Raw genomic sequence first — 13631 nt, 5'->3', positions numbered from 1 at the left:
TAGATTATATATATTTATATATTTATGTATTATATATATTATATATATTTATATACATAAAAAGATTAAGAATTTATACTAATATAACTTATAACGTCTTAAAAAATATATATAATAGGTTTATTATTATACTGTTTGTAAAATGTTGAATTAAAGTTATTTTATTGTTTGTATAAAGTTGAAAATTAAATTTGAAAGAATTAATTTAGAATTAATTCTTAATTTATTTATTATGTTATTAATTATGTACATAATATTTTTAAATTTGTTATATTAATAAATTATTTATAAAGTTTAAATTATTATTAAAAATATAAATTAATGTTAATAGATATTTCTGTAACAATAAAAAACGTTTAATTCGGAAATTAATTTTAATAATGATTAATATAAATGTCAGCAATAGCAGTTAAACTTGATTTATAAATTAATTTTATTCTAGTAAAATTTATATGTAAAAATTTAAATTATAATTAAATTTATTGATTTTAGGTGAAATTTAGAATTAATTATAAATAATTATAATTAAGATTAATTAAAATTATAATGTTTAATAAAAACTAGGATTAGATATCCTATTATAGAAAAATAATATTTAAAAAAAAAATAAATTAAATATTAAATAATTAAATGTTGAATTATTAAAATTAAATAATATGGTGGCTTTTATCTATTATATCTAATTAGCGATACTTGTCTATTAATTCGATAATCCACTATATATATTCGATAATGCACCATATATAAGAAATATTTGAGTTTAAATTTATGTATTGTTGTTTTAGTTAATTTGAATAAATTTGAATTAGAAATATTTTAGATAAAAATAATTCAAATCAAAATGTAATATATTCAAGTTAAGAAATGAGTTTCAATAAATTTAATTTTTGGATTATTTATTTTAATATAAATATATAAAAGAATTTAAAAATAAATTAAAATAATTACTTTAATTGAAGATAGTTTTAAAAAGTATACAAATTGCCTATCAATTTCATTAAAATTAAAATAAGTGGTAACATGATAAAAATAGTGGAAAGTGTTTTTAGATTTACAATTTTAGTTTAAAGAAAATATTTCTTTTACATTGAAAAAATTAAAAAAATTTTTTCAATTTTATAAATTAATTTATTAAATTTTTTTTTTTGAAGTTTAAAATTATAATTTTTAAAGATTTAAAAGAAAGTAATTAAATTGAAATAATTATTTGAAATTAATTAAATTGAAATAATTATTTTGAATTAATTTTTATTTTTATAATTAAAAGTAATGTGAATGAAAGTTATTAAATATCAAAAAGTAAAATTTTGTTTTGTACCTTATGTATTTGGATTGATTAAAATTTATTTAAGAATTTGAAATATAAGAGAGCTAAATTTATAAAATTTTTTTTGTAAATTATAAATATGAATTTAAAATTATAAATATGAATTTAGAAATTAAATTTAGAAATTAAATGTTATTCAAACTTATTAATATCTAATTTTTTTAGAAATAAATTTAATTTAGATATAAAAATTTTAATAAATTAAATTTTAATTTATTTTATTAACTTTTATATTAAAAATTTATGGGATAAACTATAAATTTTGAATAGAAATTTAATTTATTTAATTTTAATATTATTGGAAATATTTTCTTTTTCATTTAAAAAATTTAATAATTTAATTTGTTTTAATAAAGATTTAAATTAAAATTTTATTTATTATATAAAAATATATATTAAAATTATAAAAATATAGAAATAATATAGAAATAATAATATAGAAACAATAATTAAATTAGTAATAAAAATATATTTTAAATTGAAATTATTTAAATTATATGATTTAAAGGAACTCGGCAAATATATTATTCACCTATTTATCAAAAATATATCTTATTGAATTTAATTTTAGATCGATCTGTTCCATGAAATAAAATTTAAATAGCTGCAGTATATCGACTGTACGAAGATAGCATAATAAATTATCTTTTAATTGAAGAATTGAACAAACGAATTAATGAAATAATAACTATCTCTAAATTATAAAATGAATTTAAATTTTTAGTAAAAATTCCAAAATTTAATTATGGTACGATAAAACCTTTTAGAATTTTATTTAATTTAATTATTTATTTAAATTATTTTTAAATAAATAATTAATTAAATTTGATTAAACGATATTTTTGATTTATAATTTATAATTAAAAAAATAAATTAGCTTAGGGATAACAGCGTAATATCTTTTGATAGATCATATTGATAAAGATGATTGCGATCACAATGTTGAATTAAGATAAAAATTAAACGCAGGAATTTAAGTTTTTAAGTCTGTTAGACTTTTAAAATCTTTGATGACATGATTTGAGTTCAAATCGACGTAAATCAGATTGGTTTCTATCTATAAGAAAAAATAAATTAATTGTACGAAAGGATTGTAATTTAATTTGTAAATTATTTATAAATAAATTAATTAATAATTTATATAAAGTGCATATAAATTTAGAATTTAATTATATTAATTTATTTAAATTATAATAAATAATATATAATATATAAATAAATAATAATTTGAATTTTGAATTTTAATTAATTTATAATTTTATTTATAATTTATTATTTATTATTAATTTATTTTATTTATAATTTTAATTAATAATGTAAGTGTAGCGTTTTTAATTTTGTTGGAACGAAAAATTTTATGGTATATTCAAGATCGAAAAGGACCTAATAAAGTTTTTTTATTTGGTTTATTTCAGCCTTTTAAAGATGGATTAAAATTATTATCAAAAGAATGACTTTTTTTTTAATTATTCTAATTTATATATTATATAGACCAGTAATAATATTTTTCTTTATCATTATATGAGTTTTATATCGTTGGGTTAATTTTATTTATATAATGGAATTTAGTATTTTATTTATATTATTAATTTTAGGATCAATGTGTATTCAGTATTATTTATTGATGAATTCAAATTGTGGATGAATTTCAAATTGTAATTATTCTATTTTAGGTTCAATATGTTTAGTTTCAACAATAATTTTTTTGAAATTAATTTATTTTTTTTAGTTTTTAGATTAATATTAATTGAAAGATTCCTTTCAGTGAATTTATTAATTATTAAAATAAAATTAAATTTGCAATTTTATTATATCCATTATATTTAATAATGTTTATTGGAATATTAATTGAATTAAATTGAACACTTTTTGATTCAATTCAACGTGAATCTGATTTAATTACTGGTTTTAATATTGAATATCACAATGTTTGTGATATTACAAAGAATATTTGTATTAATTTTTTTATCTGAATATATAAATATTATATTTATAAGAGTAATTTTAAGATTAATAAAAATAAATTTTATGGATTTAATTATTCATCAATTGAATTTATTATTTGTTTATTTCATATTTATTTAATTATTTGAGTTATTTAAAATTTTATTTTGAAATCATTATGATAAGTTAATGTATATATGTTGAACTGAAATATTAATATTAGTAATAATTTATTTATTACATTTATATTATATAAAAGAAATTATTCAATAATAAATATATATATAATTTTAGAAAATAGAATAAATAAAATAAGTATTAAAAGTTAAAGAAAATTTTATTTCTATATTATATTTTCAAAATATATACTTATTCAATTTCATTAACTTATTTTTATAAATTAATTAAATTTAGATAATTTAATTTGAAGATTTTCAAATTAAATTTTCTCATAATTTTCTTAAATAAAATGATATAAAAAAATATAAGAAATATGTGGTAGTAAATAATATATTAATATTTGTAAAAAGATATTCAATTAATTGTTTACTTAATCACGTTAATAAAATAAAATTATTAATTATTATTATTAATAAAATAAAATAAATATTCAATAATAAATTTTATTGAATAGATTGAATTTATTATTTATTAAATTGTTATTATTAAAATTAATTGTTATTATATATTGTTATTATATAAATTATTATATGAAATAATGATATTTTATATAAAATATTATATAAAATAAAATATTATATAAAATTAAAATTGATATTACTAATCCAATTAACTTCCACTAAATTTATTAGGAATTGCATGTAAAATTGAATATGCAAATAAAAAGTATCATTCAGGTTTAATATGTGTTAGAATATTTATTGGATTTGCAATTTTAAAATTATTTGGATCTTCTAAATGGTATGGAAATTAAAGATTAATAAATATAAAGATAAATAAAATAATATAGAATCCTAATAGATCTTTAATTGAAAAATATGGATAAAATGAAATTTTATAATTGTAATTTGAAATTTTATTTATAATGGATTTGATGAACCAATTAAATGAAATTCAAATAAATGTAAAATAATTATAAATAAAATTACTAATGCTAAAATAAAATGTAATGAAAGAAATCGATGTAATGATTTAAAATTATTAATTAGCATTATTAATTAAAAATCCACTTCAAATTCATAATACAATTTATCATCAATATATGGAATAGTAAATTTGTAATAACTGTAGCTTATCAATATAATATTTGTTCTCAAGGTAAAACATAACGTATAAATGCTGCTGCTATTGATATTAAAAGAATTAAAATTCCAATTTCCAATTTCTGATATAATAATAGTAATTTATATGAACAATAAAATATATTACATTTAATATGAATGTATATAACTATAAAATAAAATGAAACACCATTTATATGAATTAATCGAAATAATCAACCTGAATTTATATCTTTTATAATATTTTTAATTGATCAAAATGCAATATCAATATTAGGATCAATAATATGTTAATAATATAAATATCAGAAATAATTTGAATTATTAAAAAAATTCCTAAAATTAATTAAAAATTTCATATATAATTAATATTTATTGATTTGTATTGACAAATAGATTGTTGATATAATTATTTTTAAAAATTCATTAGAATTAAAAAAATTTAAAAATTTTTTCATTATGGGTTTAATTTGAATATTAAATTTTTTTTTTTCGAAGAGTTTTTTTTTCAATGCATGTAATTTTTGTTATTAATAATAAGGTAAAAATAGTATAAAAATTATTGTAATAAATAATGTAGTATTTATTTTTGTATATAAATAGGTTAAATCAATATTTTTGATTAGATTAAAATATATTTCATTATTTATTAATTTTTTTAATAATTTAAATGATAATGATATTAATAAATTATTAAAAATAAAATTTGTAAAATTAATTTAATTTTAAATTTTAAAGGTTCGTTTATTAAAGAAATAAAATATGAAGATATTACTAATATTCCTCTTAAAAAAACAATTAATGTTATTATAATTAATAATTATGATTAAAAAACAATTAATGATTAATTATTAATGAATTTATAGACAGGTTAAAAATAATATAGTAGAAATATAAATTGATTATATAATTAAATAAACTAATAAAATTGATGGATATAAATATTATTTAAATAAATTCTTGAGATTATTGAAATTATGGTTGATAATAAAATTTTAGATAAAATTAATTGTTATAATGAATTTATTATAAATTATAATTTTAATTATATATACATAATAAATATTTATTATTCAAAAAATAGTTCAATCAAAAATGATAATTTTAGAAATTATCGATGTTTAATAATTTAAATTTTTTTGAAATTTTAAATAAACTTAGCTAAAATATTATTTCATATATTTTAATTTACAAAATTAATGTTTTAAATTAAATTATTTAATAATAATAATTAAAATTTATTAAATTAATATTTTTAATAATTTTATTATTTTTTATATTTACATTATATTATAATGTAAATTTTCTAAGATTTTTAATTTTAATTTTTGATTATTACAGTTTTATTTTATATTATTGATAATGAAATTAATACATGATTATTTTTAATTTTTTTAATCTTTTCTGTTTGTGAATTAGTTTTGGATTTATTATTATTAGTAAGAATAAATTATGAATTAGGTTATCAAAAATTAAGAATATTAATAATTAATATTTATTAATTTAAGATTATTATATTTTATTAATATTTGTATATTTATTTATATTATTTATTAAAAATATAAATAATTTAAATTTAATTATAATCATATCATTAATAAATTTATTTAATTTTAATTGAATCGAATGAATTTTTATGTTTTGTAATTTTAGTTTCAATAATTTTTATGATTTAATAATATTAACTTTATGAGTTTTTGGATTAATTTTTTTATCATTAAATAATAATAGAATAAATTGTTTGTGAATTTATTCCATTATTAATAATTCCATTATTATTAGTTTTTATATCAATAAATTTATTGGTATTTTATTTATTTTATGAGTTAGTTTTATTATTGATTTTTTATTTAGTTGTTAAATGAGAATATAGTGAAAATCATTGATTATCAGGACTTTATTTAATATTTTATATAATAATTTTTTCATTATTTATATTATATATTATTTATTATATTTATTGAAATGATTGTAGATTAAATTTTATATTAATTGAAATATTAAATTTAAATTTAAATTTAATATTATTTATATATTTATTAATATCATTTTTAATTGAAATTCCAATTTATTTATTTTATGGTTGATTATTAAATGCTCATGTTGAAGCACTTTATTATGTATCAACACTGTATCAAAACTTCAATTATATTGAAATTAGGAGCGTATAAAATATTATGATTAATAATAATTTCTAAGAATGAATTTATTTTTATACAAAATATTTTAATTGTAATTAATTTATTTGAAATTTTAATTTTAAAATTAATATGTTATAATGATATAAAATCTATTATTGCAATTTCATTAATTATACACATATGGGATTAATAATTATAAGAATATTAACTTTTTTTTAAATAAGAATAAATGGTTATTTATAATGGTTATTTAATAATAATTTCTCATGATCTTAGGGATTATTTCAGGATTATTTTTTTTTAATAAATGTAATTTATAAACAAATTAATAAACGTTTAATATTTGTTAATAAAGGTATAATTAATTTTATACCTACAATATCTACAATATCTTTATTTTGATTTATAATATGTTCATCTAATATAGGATCACCTGTTCCATTAAATTTAGTAAGTAAAATTATATTAATTGGTTTAGTATCATGATTAAAATTTATAATAATTATTTTAATGATATATTGTTTATTTAGATTTATTTATTCAATTTATTTATCTACATTTATTAATTATGGAAAGATTTATATAAGATTTAAAATAATAATGATTCATTGATTGAATATTTTATTTCAATAATACATTGAATTCCATTAAATTTAATGTTTTTAAAATTATATTTTATTTAATATTTATTTAAATAGTTTAATAAAAATATTAATTTGTGAAATTTTGTTATTTAAATTTAGATTATTTATTATATTATTAAGATTGTATTTTTATACAATTTTTATTTTATATTTAAATAAAATTGTTATTTTTGAATGAAATATTTATATATTTAATTCTATAAAATTTAATTTTTTAATAATAATTGATTATATTTATTTATATTTATTTTCTAGTAAGAATAATTTTTTTCTATAATTATTATTTACAGAATTAGATATATACATTTAAGAGAATTAAAAATAAATCCGTTTTTATATTTAATAATTTTATTTTCAATTTCTATATATAATATTTTTGTATTTATATTTAATAATTTTATTTTTAATTTCTAAAATTCTAAGGCCAAATATATTATCAATTTTAGGTTGAAATGGGTTAGGATTAATTTCTTATTGTTTAGTAATTTATTATATAAAAATAAAATCATTTACTTCAGATATAATTACTATTATTTTAAATCATTTAGGTGATATTGGATTATTATTTAATATTTAATAACTTTTATATATTTAATAATTTTTATTATGGAAGATGAAATTTATCTTTTTATAATAAATAAATGAATTTATAATAATTTTATTATTATTAATAGCTTTTAGAGCTATTAAAAGAGCTAAAATTCCTTTTTCAACTTGATTACCAATGGCAATGATATTTCATTCAACACCAATTTCATCTTTAGTTCATTCTTCAACATTAACAGCTGAAATTTATTTATTAATTCGTTATATACATTTATCAAAATGTAAATATAAAAATATTATTTTATTAATTTCAAGACTAATATTATTATTTGCTCGATTAACAACAAATTTTCAATTAAATTTAAAAAAAATTATTGCTTATTCAACATTAAGATAATTAGGCTTTATAATAAGAATATTATCTATAGAATTTATTGAATTAGAATTTTTACATTTATTTATTCATCCAATATTTAAGTCATTAATATTTATATGTATTGGAAGATATATACATTTTATAAATAGAAATCAAGATATTCGATTATATTATGGAATATATTATGTTTATCCATTAAAAAGGATAATTATTATTTTTTCAATTTTAAGATTAAGTGAATTTCCATTATTACTTTGTTATTATTCTAAAGATTTAATTATTGAATGTTTTCTAGACAAATAAATTATTTTTCAATAGTAAATTTAATTATTGGAATATTTAATTTTAACTGTTTCATATTCTTTTTGAATAATTTTAGTAATAACAAATAAATATTTAATAATTAATGTTGTATTTAAAAAAGAAAGTAAAATTATGGAAATTTCTATATTAATAATAATAATTTTAAGATTAATTTATAGAAAATTAATTTTTAATACAATAAATTTTAATTTATGTATAATTAATTTATAAATTAATAGTATTTAAAATAATAATTATAGGAATAATTATAGGATATAATTTTTATAAATTTATTTTATTAAGTAATAATATTGATTTATTGCAAATATTATTTTATAAATATAATTTATAAAAGAATTTATAAAAAAATTAATTTTATCAATATTTAATTATGAAGTATTTATTGAAATATTATCAAGTAAATTTATATCTTTAACATTAAATTTACATAGTTTTAAAATTACTAATATTAAAATTAATGTATTTTTAACTATTATAATTTATGTAATTTATTTTTTAATTTATATAATTGATTTTATTAATTAATTAATTAAATTATTTATTTAAATAGTTTATATTTAAAGTATAATATTGAAAATATTAATGAAAATTTTTTAATTTTTTTAAATAGATAATAATATATAATTTAGTTCGAATAATATAATATCCAAATAATTTATTAATAATATTTATAATTAATTAAAATTTAATTTTTAAATTTAAATCAATAAATAAATAAAAATATATAAAAATAATCAAATTACATCGACAAAATATCAATATCAAATGGCTAATTCAAAATTTATATTATGTTTATTTGAGAAATAAATTTTTAATATTCGATATAGAGGTACAGAAAGAAAAATTGATCCAATTAGTATATGTAAACCACGAAATCCAGTAGCTATACAAAAAATTGAATAAATTCTATCATTAAAGCAAAAAAAGATTTTAAATATTCAATTGTTTATAAAATAGTAAAATAAATCTCTAACAAAATTGTTAAATAAAATTTTATAAAATTTAAATTATTAATAATTAAATAATAATGACTTAATGTTACTGTAAATCCTGAAATTAAATTAAATGAATTTAATAATGGAATTTCTATTGGATTAAAAAATTTAATATTTTTTAGTGGTCATAATATATCAATTTCAATATTTGGAGAAATTGATGAATGAAAAAAAGTCCAAAGAAAGATACAAAAAATATTAATTCAGAAATAATAGATAAAATTATTCTGTATTTTAAAAAATTAATAATAAAAAATGTAATGTTCTTCTTGAAATGTTCTTTCTCGAATAATATCACAAAATGAAAATATAATAATTAAAGTGTAAGTATTAATTATATTTAAAATTATAAATAAAGCAATTATTCTATATATTCAAATAGCTGTTCTAAAAAAAGAATTTAATAATGTAAAAGATAAAATAATTAGTCATGGATTATTTGTGACTATATGAAATGGAAAGATTTTTTCATTATTTATTAATTAAAATTTATTTGATTTTGAAAAATAAAATTAAAAGAATCGAAAATACATATCTTTAAATAATTGATATAAAAATTTCTAAAGTTAATAATATATTTTAAATTAATAAATTAAGTGGAATTATTGTAATCAAATTTCTAATAAAATTATCTAATAATATTAAAATTAAATGTCCTGAAATTAAATTTGCTAATAATCGAATTGATAAAGATCATTGATAAAGTCGAATAATTAATCTAATTAATTCAATAATAATTATAAAATTTATTAAAAATATTGGAGAGTTTTTACTGAAAATCATTTCTTTTTATTATGGAAAATCAAAACAGTGAAATCAATTTTTCAAGTTTCAATATTACTTTTCCTTCTTTACATAATTTCATTTCATAATAATTCAAAATGAAACAAAATTTTAAATTATAAAATACTTAATTCTATCTCTATCATCGGAGATAGAAAAAAATATTTCCAGAAGAAATTGTATGCAAAACATGGAAAAATGAGAGTGGATTTCACATAGAAATTTTTTCTCTCTAAAATATATAACATTTTAATATTGCTATATATAAGTTTTCATTGAAATCAAATCTTTCATAATAATTCAATTTCTTTACAAGGTAGTATAAACAATTTTTGTGACTATATATTAAATTACAAGTAAGATCTCGAATAATCAAACTAATAGCAGTAGTTTAAATGTGTAATATAATTTTTTAGATAATCCAATAATTTATTATTATATTATTTATTATATTATTGGGTTTCATATGAAATATGACAGTTTTCTATTAGTATATTACCCTGTGTATATATAATAATAAATTTTATAATATATCTATTAATAATAAATTTATATATACATATATATATATATATATATATATATATATATATATATATATATATATATATATATATATATGTTCGTTTCAATCAGTTTCTTTCAGCTTTTTAATTTCTTTCCCTTCTTACTTATCAAATTTTTTTTCAAATTGTTAGTACTATATTGCATTTCCTTCGTTTTTTTTTTTCAATGCTTCTAAATGCGTAGGAATATCGTTAACGAAGATATCGTCAGATTTATATTTATTTTTGCTCATAAATTTATCTTCAATTTTTTTCTATAATTTATTTGTTCAATTACATATTGCTTATCATATGATTTTCAAACTTCTATTTAATTTCACTATGCCAATCTCTATTATTGCCTATCATTGAATATATGTTAAATATAAAAATATAAAAATATAAACAGATATCATATTATTCTCTAATAAGATACGATCACATCCATACAATACAATACGATCCAACTTCAAAATTTTCAATGATACTGTGTGGTAAAATTGTAGATTCTAAATTGAGCCATTGAATCTAAATATAATCTATTTCAATCTAAACTTTCAACTGTTAAAGTATCATCTTGAAACATCTGTACCTGTATCATCCGTAGTTAGATTATCAAGATCTATAATTTTATTTATATAAAATGAATATTTCGTAAAAATATTTAATATCAATCTTCTTATCAATCCTTAACATTTTATCTTCTTATCTTATCATCCTATGATACATGATACGTTAATATTCATGTTCTTTTGATATGCTTAAATCATTTTCATCTAGATTAATATTCACAACTTTAAATTCTTCTGAAAATAAAATTATCATTGTATTTGATAAATGCACAAATCAAACATAAAAAGCATAAAAATATATGTAAAAATATATGTTTATTATAATCATAGAAGAAGAACAAAAATACTGATGTTAGATTCTGTCTGTTTTCTGTAATTTTCTAATGAAAGAGAAAAATGAATATTTTAACCTGATGGATGTTTAATCCAAATTTAGTATTTTACTATCATTATATTATATATTATATTTGTCATTATATATTATTAGATACACGTTGGACCAAAAGTTCTTATATCTGGTAACCAAATTTCTTGCTTTGTTTCATTACGTTTAAAGATGATAGAATAGAATAGCCTTAAAATTAACAGTCGTGCTTCTGCATAACATTTTAAGGCTGCCTGTGTACATTGACAGTGTGTGCAGTGGCAGTGTGCATATTGGATGAATTTTTTCCTTATAAAAAAGAAAAAAAATATATTGATATATTTATTAAATAAAAGTCATTGACATTAATATTTGTCTTATTCCAATAATATATATAGAGTTTAATTTTTAATTTTATGATTTAAGGAAAACTTACACATTTAAGAAAACTAGAGTCAAAACTTCCTTTACCATTTTCATAAGAAAACATAATGCAGTGGATTCTAATGAAACGAGTCATGTTCCCATTTCATTAAAAATTATTAATGTCAATTGAACAAATCTACACGATATTACGAACTTTATCTTCTACAGAAAAAAATTGAGCAATTGTACCTGTAATAATTTTACATGTGCTTTTGTTTATGAATTTTCTTTTTTTACCAGGTTCGATATTATATACAATACATTTCAAATATTCCATCACAGTATTTACAATTTTTACAACACAAATCACCAGATTAGACCATTGTAATTTCCATATTGTCCATTTCCACCTAATACAGTTAAATAATATTACTCTTTATTAGTAATACGAACAATTAAATCTTTTTATGGAACAAAATATATTTGAAATGGATTATTATTATTAAGAATGTTTATCAATATATTTAAACACAAATATTATTATGAGTTTAAATATTTCCGTACTATTATTATTCTTAATTATATGGTATAATTTTTAAAAGAATGTTCGAAATATACGACACTATGAAATTTCATATGGATTCAAACTATATGTAAGATTTATTTTTATTTATATTCTAAAATTCTATTGTACAAACAATTTTGAATTTTATTATATAAACCTGTAAAAATATTGAAGAAAAAGTAGTTAAATTATTTACACTTTCATACCTTCAAATTAAACAAACAAAGAAAACTAAAGAAAATTAAAACACTTCATTAAGCTCTTATTTTCAAATATTTATTGTTTCAAACCATTGATTTTCTTTTTTTTATCTCTTTTTACTGACAAATTTGTAACTTTCATACAGATTATAATGATTAAGGTTACGTAAAATTGTTTCGTATTATTTATACCAATCTTTTCAAATTATGCATTAAATTTATTTATACTTTTATAAATTATACATTAAATATATATTAATATATGTGCGTATATATACATGAATATGATTTACAAAACACAAATTCACAGAATATCTACAAGAAAATAACGTGATTAAACATCACGGCAAAAAACGATACTTAAATTAAATAACCTAAACGTATGTTAGCTCTTCTATAATAACATTTGATTTAAAGTATAATATATATTTACAATATATCAATCACATTGTTATAAATTATAATAATGTATCACACCTGTTAACAATATTACTTATAAATATTTTAATTGTCATAATTTTTTTTTATATATTTAGTTCTAATAAATTAATTAACAAATATATGGTATCACGAATTTATTTATGAAACAAATAATACTAATATTACCAGACGATATATATGACAGATTTTCATAAAAATATAAATTAATTATATTATCGAAAATCTTTATTTTTCTATAATTTTCACCTTTATAAAAG

The 13631-nt window shown here is 14.9% G+C and overlaps 1 protein-coding gene across 5 annotated transcripts; it reads right to left on the bottom strand.

Moving 5' to 3' along the window:
* Window positions 1-11134: 11134 nt before the first annotated feature.
* LOC102656085 lies at window positions 11135-13404 on the bottom strand. Of its 5 annotated transcripts, none has more exons than XR_003306432.1 (4): window positions 12940-13368; window positions 12239-12578; window positions 11849-12111; window positions 11135-11672 (listed from the first exon to the last, which is right to left on the bottom strand). XR_003306432.1 is itself a non-coding variant. In XM_026445986.1 (4 exons), exons 2-4 carry the CDS (start codon window positions 12503-12505, stop codon window positions 11922-11924), a joined length of 345 nt encoding a protein of 114 aa, XP_026301771.1. In that variant the 5' UTR covers window positions 12506-12578; window positions 12940-13378; the 3' UTR covers window positions 11735-11921. The 5 variants fall into 5 exon arrangements, 1 of the variants encoding a protein (XP_026301771.1); XR_003306433.1 differs by lacking the exon at window positions 11135-11672 and having other exon boundaries at window positions 11735-12111; window positions 12239-12417; window positions 12490-12578; window positions 12940-13402; XR_003306434.1 differs by lacking the exon at window positions 11135-11672 and having other exon boundaries at window positions 11735-12111; window positions 12239-12417; window positions 12518-12578; window positions 12940-13401.
* Window positions 13405-13631: the final 227 nt, after the last annotated feature.

This window comes from Apis mellifera, unplaced genomic scaffold (assembly GCF_003254395.2).
Source record: "Apis mellifera strain DH4 unplaced genomic scaffold, Amel_HAv3.1 GroupUN_138, whole genome shotgun sequence".
NCBI lineage: Eukaryota > Metazoa > Arthropoda > Insecta > Hymenoptera > Apidae > Apis > Apis mellifera.
This window is presented reverse-complemented; position numbering and strand designations above follow the sequence as displayed.